This window comes from Lipotes vexillifer, unplaced genomic scaffold (assembly GCF_000442215.2).
Source record: "Lipotes vexillifer unplaced genomic scaffold, Lipotes_vexillifer_v1.1 scaffold293, whole genome shotgun sequence".
NCBI classification, from domain to species: Eukaryota; Metazoa; Chordata; class Mammalia; order Artiodactyla; family Lipotidae; genus Lipotes; species Lipotes vexillifer.
In genome coordinates, this window is record NW_006782084.1 from 720,740 (window position 1) to 729,235 (window position 8,496).

The 8,496-nt window shown below is 38.0% G+C and overlaps 1 protein-coding gene across 3 annotated transcripts in view; it reads left to right on the forward strand.

The window, feature by feature from the left end:
* LOC103082940 (CD302 antigen) overlaps positions 1 to 8,496 on the forward strand; it is a 128,993-nt gene that overhangs the window by 23,496 nt on the left and 97,001 nt on the right. For all 3 annotated transcript variants that reach the window (XM_007454979.1, XM_007454980.1, XM_007454981.1), the window contains exons 7-12: positions 1,088 to 1,282; positions 2,249 to 2,406; positions 4,489 to 4,599; positions 5,144 to 5,232; positions 5,358 to 5,527; positions 7,879 to 8,078. In XM_007454979.1, the coding sequence (XP_007455041.1) occupies positions 1,088 to 1,282; positions 2,249 to 2,406; positions 4,489 to 4,599; positions 5,144 to 5,232; positions 5,358 to 5,527; positions 7,879 to 8,078 (923 nt within the window). The remainder of the gene's footprint in view (positions 1 to 1,087; positions 1,283 to 2,248; positions 2,407 to 4,488; positions 4,600 to 5,143; positions 5,233 to 5,357; positions 5,528 to 7,878; positions 8,079 to 8,496) is intronic.

An 8,496-nucleotide genomic window follows, 5' to 3' on the forward strand; every position in this document is an offset into this window, starting at 1 on the left:
AAAAAAAAAAAAAAAAAAAAAAAAGCAGAACAAAATCATATGCCTACCTATCATTTTAATCTTGTAAAAATATGTATTCATAGAGGCAAAGACTAGAATATGAAAATAATTATTTCAAGTTCAATTATGGGTGTTTTTCCCTCTGTTCTTTTATTATAATTGTAAAATATCATAATAATAAGTGCTATTTCAGAACCTTAAAGCTAATTGAGTTAGTTTGCAAGTGTGAGAAGCTGAACCTGAATTTTATCATTTAGTAAAAATCAAACTGTCCACATTTTTAAGATGCTATGTTTTCTTATAACAAACATTCCAAGTGGTCCGAATCCATGAAAGGCTGAAAAACCAAACTGTTTTCTAGTTCTTTTAAGAGGGGTAGGTGGAAGTATTTTGTATGGTTTATACCTTGCTCTTTTTCTCTAATCTTTCTTGACCATCACTTGAGTGAGTTTTATTATAGTCAAAACAAAGAGTTCCTCCTTCCGTGGACTGTAGGACTAGCAGAGGGGAGGAAAGAAGAGGTCCAGAGATGCCCTTTTCCTCCAGTGATGCCATTTCTTGGGTGTGAAGTGAATAAATGTTTTATTATGTTCCTTAAATCTCTGCCTCTGTTCTCTGTTCAACAGTGAGCATTAATGCACATTCCCTTGCTAAGCTGACCATACTTGAAAAGGAGGCTCAACTTCATAATCTCTCAAAGTCAGGGACTTTTTTGTGAGGGGAACCTCACAAATCCCATACCCAGGAAGAGATTTGTCAACAACTGGCTTACCCCACACTTTTCTTCTGTCTGCTAGGACTAAGGGCAATCCCTCTTTAAATAGTCTGTGGCCAGCCATATAGCACATTTGTATCACTTTAAAGTCACATTATTATCTGAATCCCTGCAGTCACTCTTATGATGTTATGTATACATTAGGCACCACAAAAATTCATGTCACTGTACCATCTGACATCACATTCTCCAGTTTTCCAGAAGCCTTATGATTCAAGAAAGAAGAATTTGCAATTCAATATTCAAGAATTTAAATATTGATTCAAAATAGATGTGTCTTGACTGGAATATAAATAGCTTCTTTTCCTCCAGATGTTTGGACATACTCAGATACCCGCTGTGATGCAGCAGACTGGCTGCCAAATAATGGATTTTGCTATCTGCTGGTAAATGAAAGTGATTCCTGGGATAAGGCACATATGAAATGCAAAACCTTCAGCAGTGACCTCATCAGCATTCATTCTTTAGCAGATGTGGAGCTGATTGTCACAAAACTCCATAATGGGGGTAAGTTTTTAAGATATCCTCTTTGAGAGGTTTAAAACATTTTAAAGTATCCCTGTTTTCAGATTCTTAGCAAGAATGAAAAGCTTATAGTTTGATCCTGTACATCAGCATTGTCTAATAGAATTTTCTGCAGTGATGGAACCATTCTGTAATCTGTGCTGTCCAATTCAGTAGCCACCAGCCACTTGTGGCTTTTGAGCCCTTGAAATGTAGCTAGGGCGACTGGAGAACTGAATTTTTACTTTCATTTCATTTTAATTGATTTACAATTTTAAATAGCTGCATGTAGCTAGCAACTACCAACCTGACAGTACAACCGTTGATTGAATAATTTCCCTCTTCTCATAAGCTAAATGCTATTTAAATTACTCCCAACACTTAAGTGATGATTGTTTCACTTTTATAATTATTTGAAAGCTGAAAAATGAAGAACGAAACACTAGAGAGCCTCCTCCTAGGATTAAGGAGGCTTAAGGATTATTAAGACCTCCTCCTAGGATTCACCCATAGTAATAGTAAGTACTAGATACCTATTCTGTGCCAGCATAGTGCCAGTTGTTTTACCTGGGAAGGCAGTATAGTCATTTCCATGGCCGTGATGGACAATATCCTTATTCTAATTGCAATATCTATGACTGTATTTGTAGAGTTTCATTATTTCTCATAAAGCAAGGTTTATCTAAACCAGGTATCAGGAACATCCAGCCTACAGGTCATAGTACAGCTGTTCCACCTGTGTACCCTACCTGTATAAGTGACCTGAAAAGCCCTCATCATCGGGCCTGCCTAACTTATCAATACTTTTACAGGTTAATTAAGAATACCGTTTACTGAATTAAAATTTTAAAAGAAAAAAAATACCGTCAAGGCTCCTAACACCCCATATCAGAATGTAAAACTCAGTAGCAGTGTACATATTGAAGTATGTAATTGAGTAACAAAACAAATAAAACATTTTTCTTTTAGATGCCAAAGAAGAAATATGGACAGGCCTTAGGAACATAAATACACCAACTCTATTTCAGTGGTCAGATGGTACTGAAGTTACTCTGACTTATTGGGATGAGAATGAGCCACATGTTCCCTACAATAAGACTCCCAACTGTGTTTCCTATTTAGGAAAGGTAGGAAACCTCCTCAGTTTTATTTATATCCTTATTGTTACACCTGAAAATCTAATAATAATAATAAGATGATTTTGGTTGGGATATTTGTGTTTAAGCTGGGAAAGAAAATAAAAGGTAATAGCACTGTAGACTGTCTTTCCAGTAGCTGCTGAAAAAAAGGTAAATAAAGCAATTACTAAAGAAGCAATCCAATTCCCATCTGAGAGTATCTTCTCTGGTGTGAAACAGATCAAGAGAATCCCTTTAGAGCTCAGATCCTTGTGCCAGATTGCTTCTGATAAGCTGCTTTCTCTCAGTACCACCAGTGTGATATTTAGCAGGTAGCCACAATTTAACCTGGAAAATCGCATCTTCTCATGTTCAGATCAAAGTAAGCCAACTTTGAGAACTGAAAAACTAGTTTTGTTAAAAAATTAGGTCTGACTTTGTTCAGAGAATATCTTACTCCTATAGAATGCATAAATGTTTACTGAGCATGCTTCAGTAAGCATGCTCAATAAAGCATGCTTTGGACTTTCAGAAGAGTCCAAAATAAACTGTTGAGCCGAAAGGACATATGTATCTCTATATTTTTGTTTGTAGCACTTTCCTGTGGACTCCTAATTGTTTGGGAGGCCAGTTGTGTCATTCAAACTTCTAGAGAGACTTAAGTGGAAGCAATAAATGGAAGGGCTATTTAGAAGTGTTTCAATAGTAAAGATGTTTTTAGAAAGGTGTAAAGCTGAATTTAGAAGGGTGTCACATTTAATGCTCTATTTAAAAGGATACACAGGATATCTTTAAAAGAGTATCAAGGATAGAAATGAGGTCCCATAGGCCAGAGTGAACTGATGGCTTATCTAGACAGCTTCCAACGTTCAAAACTGACCCGTATCACAATTGACTTACTAAAATTTAATTCAAAGAAAGCAGAGTGACTTAAGCAAAATCAGTGTTCAGTAGCATATTTGAAAAGATAGAACTTTGACGTCTAGACTGAAGTAGACTTGGCAGAATCTTTTGATTCTAAAATTCTTAGGGAGTAGCTATTCTAATCACCATCATCATCTTACATATGAGGAAACTCAGACAGGGAGATTAGGTGACCTGCCCCAAAGGTTGGCTTGTTTGTTTGTTTTTTTAACACCTTTATTGGAGTATAATTGCTTTACAATGGTGTGTTAGTTTCTGCTTTATAACAAAGTGAATCAGTTATACATGTACATATGTTCGCATATCTCTTCCCTCCCTCCCACCCTCCCTGTCCCACCCCTCTAGGTGGTCACAAAGCACTGAGCTGATCTCCCTGTGCTAGGCAGCTGCTTCCCACTAGCTATCTATTTTACATTTGGTAGTGTATATATGTCCATGCCACTCTCTCACTTCATCCCAGCTTACCCCTCCCTCTCCCTGTGTCCTCAAGTCCATTCTCTACATCTGCATCTTTATTCCTGTCCTGCCCCTAGGTTCTTCAGAACCTTTTTTTTTTTTTTTAGATTCCAATATATGTTAGCATACGGTATTTGTTTTTCTCCTTCTGACTTACTTCACTCTGTATGACAATCTCTAGGTCCGTCCACCCCACTACAAATAACTCAATTTCGTTTCTTTTCATGACTGAGTGATATTCCATTGTATATATGTCCCACATCTTCTTTATCCATTCATCTGTCGATGGACACTTAGGTTGCTTCCATGTCCTGGCTATTGTTGCCCCAAAGTTTTTTAACCTGTGGACAAACTGGCTGTGTCATATGGAAGAAGACTAGAACTCTGGCAACTCTCTGGGCTGGGTTCTTCTCTCTTCAACTTCTGTATAGTGTCCTTTGGTGGTTTTATTGTCACACTTATAAGAAAACGAAATTCATCCCCACTGTGACCTTGAGGTGATGCTGAAGTAACAGGCTTCCAGGTTTGTTGGGTAGCATTTTCTAGGAGTATGCTCTCAGATTTAATCTTTCATTTATATTCCTTTTCTCCCCCTCCTTCCCCTCCTTCCCCTCTCCCTCCCCGATATCTTGATTTAAGATAAGAGTTCAATTCTAAATATGTGGCAAATAATTTCTCTTGTGGGAAAAATTATTTTCTGTTTTTTAAAAGCTAGGTCAGTGGAAGGTCCAATCATGTGAAGAGAAACTTAAATATGTATGTAAGAAAAAGGGAGAAAAATTGAATGATACAAGATCTGATAAGATGTGTCCTCCAGATGAGGTATGTAAAACCCCTGTGGAAATTTTTCTAAACAATATTATACCTTCTTGGTTAGATATGGTAGTTGAGACTTAAATACTTCAGACTTGGAAAATAGAAGAAAATACTAGGTTCTGTTCATTTATACATTAGAGCAAGCCAGAAGGTGGTGAATCATAGATATCGTCACTCTTACAGAAGAAGAAAGTGTTATAGGAAAAATAATTCTCTATTCATGAATTTCTATAAAAATGTATATGATTATATCCTCAATGCTGATTTTTTACTTCTCTTACTCGTATTATTCTTATTCAAAAATAATTGAACTAACAACTGTTATACCCTATGATGACCTAGGCATTAGGGGTAAAGAAAGTTAAGACGTTCCTTCTGTCTGACACAGGCTTATGGAGGTTTTCTATGAAATTGTATCCCACTCTCATCATGTGTTTAAATTCCCTGTCCATGTCCTTAATTTCCCTTAGTTGTAAGATGTTACTTATGTAACAGAAACTTGCTTGTTATCAAGTGCAGAAGACAGTGTGATATTTTTCCTCTGATTTAGGGCTGGAAGAGACATGGAGAAGCCTGTTACAAGATTTACAAGGATGAGGTCCCCTTTGGAACCAACTGCAATCTGACTGTAACTAGCAGGTGTGAACTTTTAACTCTGGGTTCCTTTGCTAAATAATCTTCCTAAAAAAAAAGTGCATCTTCAATTTATATGGTATTTCAGTCACTGTAAAAAAACACCTACTAATTTGACTCTCATTTTGTAGATTTGAGCAAGAATACCTGAATGATATGATTAAAAAGTATACTAAGTCTCCAGAAAAATACTTCTGGACTGGCCTGAGAGATACAGATGCAAGTGGAGAGTATAGTTGGGGAAGTGCTGGTGGAATAAAGTGGGCTGTAACCTTTTCCAACTGGAATTTTCTTGAGCCAGGTGAGTGCCTTAGCCTTGAAAGCAGTAGAATACAGTGACTTGTGAGAGGCAGCATTCCTCCCAAATCTGTTCTTCACATACCTTTGAAATATGAAGGAGATGATGATTTTCAGGACTAGAGTCTGTCTATGGAACCGTAAATAGAAGCAGCGACTATGTCTTCCCTATGAAATCCTCGGCAGTTACCCAATAAAAGCTAGAAAACTCAGTTCTCAGAAACCACCATCTAATGGCACAGAGCTAGAAGCATCAGTGTGAGTGTTATCTTTGCCATGTAGTCTCAAACAGAACCTAGAAGCTTCATTTTGGAGCACTTTACATTTTCACCTCTCTGCTTCTTAACTTCTTTCTCCAAAATTGGATGTGTTTATTTCTATTATTCTCAATGGGTGAGAATTAAGGAGGCAATGTATTATAGGTATTATTTATTCTGAAAGGTAGTTTATCCTTCTTTAGCCTAAAGCGTTGACCATAATTAGCCATAGAATCAGAACATTTGAGCCAGAAAAGGACTCAGACGGCCCTTCTGATTTTAGAGTTGAGAAAACAGAGGCTTAGAAAGGTGGCTTACTTGACGAAGGTTACCTGGTTATTGAATTGCTAAAATCCAGATCTGATTTCTAATTCAATGCTTTTTAGAGGACTTTGGCTTTTTATGAGACAGCATTCGACTTTTCTTCCTTTGAATTATTTATATTTTCTTATGTTTGTATAATGGAATCATGAAGACCATTTTTATAACATAGAAATGGGAACATGTGAATGTGTAGTTAAACACACTGTTTGAAATAGAGAATGCCCACAAAATTTGTAATACGTGATCATCAATATAAATATGAGTGGTATTGATAATAACAAGGTCATCTTTTTACTTGTAGAAGATGGAGGATGCAGATGCTAATCCTGGTTAAATTTCATCTTAAATTAGAATGTTCTAAAATACAAAATACGTGATTTCTTTTATAGACACTCAGACATTTTAGAGTCAGTGTCACATTCTTCATGGATAAGCCTCAGTGGTTGGGGGCAGGGGTGCTTAGGAAGTAGCTGTAATAGCTATTCTCTCAGTCTGTAGCCAGAAAGACTGCCTTTAAGTCCTCTTTACCATTATTACTCCCAGATTCAGCCAGTTTGGTCTGCATTGGGCAAGCCATGGATAGGGGGTAGAATAAGAGAAAATAGCACACCCATCCAGGGTAACACAGCATTATTTTTCCCAGTTCCTTGTTCCTCTTGCTGTCCTTGTATAATGAGACATGAGGCCATATGGCTTCTCTGTGTGATGGAATGGAAGTTGTCCTTATTACTTTGCAATGTATGTTCTTCTTGTCCTCTGAGCATTTTCAGCAGTGTGATGCAATGGGAAAGGGAGCATGGCATTTTGCCAGACAAATCTGGGTTCAAGTTCTGACTCCACCACTCACTAACTATGATTGTGGGCAAGTCACTAATTCTTCATCTGGAAATGGATCTGACGATACAAACTATCTTTTAATGTTGTAGTGAGTAAATAAATTCTGGCTGCCATAAAATAAATAGTAAACAAATGTATATTACCACACACCTCCTTCTACCTCTATTGTACCAGCTCTTCCTTTGATCTGAATCTTGAGAGTGTTGTTTTGAGGTTTACTAAGTTGCTTAAAAACTGTTGAAAGCTGTTAGGTGAATATGAACGATTTAGACTGTTCTGAGCATCATAGTGGTTTAGGGTACAGCTCTACACACACACCACCTAGATTCCAATTCTGGATCAGCAACTTTCTCACGTGTGACCTTGGACAAATCACCAATCCTCACTGCACCTCAGTGTGACAATAGAATCCACTCTATGTGAGGATCAATTCACTTAATCCTCTCAGAATAGTACCTGGCAAGTAGTAAACACTTCTCTGTATTACTGTCATCATTATTATTGTGAACAACACATTTATTTCCTCCATTTTCTTTCCTATTCTCTCTCCCCACTTTGAATCAAATAAAGTGTGTAGGCACTAGAAAATGTTTGGGCTTTAATTTTTTAATGTTTTTTTAAAAATATTTATTTTCTTTTTTGGCTGCGTCGGGTCTTAGTTGCAGTACCTGGGATCTTCATTGCAGCATACGGAATCATTGTTGTGGTGCGCTGGGTTCTCTCTAGTTGTGGCATGCAGGTTTCTCCCTAGTTGTGGCTCACGTGCTCAGTAGTTGCAGTGCGCGGTCTTAGTTGCCCCGCAGCATGTGGGATCTCAGTTCCCTGACCAGGGATCGAACCTGTGTCCCCTGCATTGGAAGGCGGATTCTTAACAACTGGACCACCAGGGAAGTCCCTTTAATGTTATTTTTAATTAAACTTTTCCCTTCAACCCCAGCTTCTCCAGGAGGGTGTGTGGCTATGGCTACGGGAAAGTCTCTTGGAAAGTGGGAGGTAAAAGACTGCAGAAGCTTCAGAGCACTTTCAATTTGCAAGAAAATAACTGAGCCCCCTGAGCCTGAAAAAGCAGCCCCCAAGCCTGAAGACCCCTGTCCTGAAGGCTGGCATAGTTTCCCCTCGGGTCTTTCTTGTTATAAGGTAAAGTAATATTCTCATTCAATCCCTCAATGAAGCTATCTGTCTACTATCCTAGTCCATGTCTTTGTCCAAACTGTGCTCCTTCCCAGACATATACATCACCTACTGAAGTGTTTGGGAGCACAGAGTCCTTGTCAGGGTATCATTGAACCTCTGGTGTCAGATGACTCATTCCCATATAAACTCATGTGCTACCCAAAAGAGCAGAGCCAGAGCCAGAACTGTCTCTTTCCTAGGGTTCTTTTGTTTTGGGAAATTGGGTGAGCTGCATGCCATGCTAATACTTTGCTTACGATTCTCATACCCCTTTAATTATCGTTGTCAAATGAAGAGTTCTGTCACTTCTTACAAGTCAAAAATTTTACTTCAGGGTCCGTGTCCGTCTGGCCTCTAGTTGACACTTTCAGCAGGACCTGTC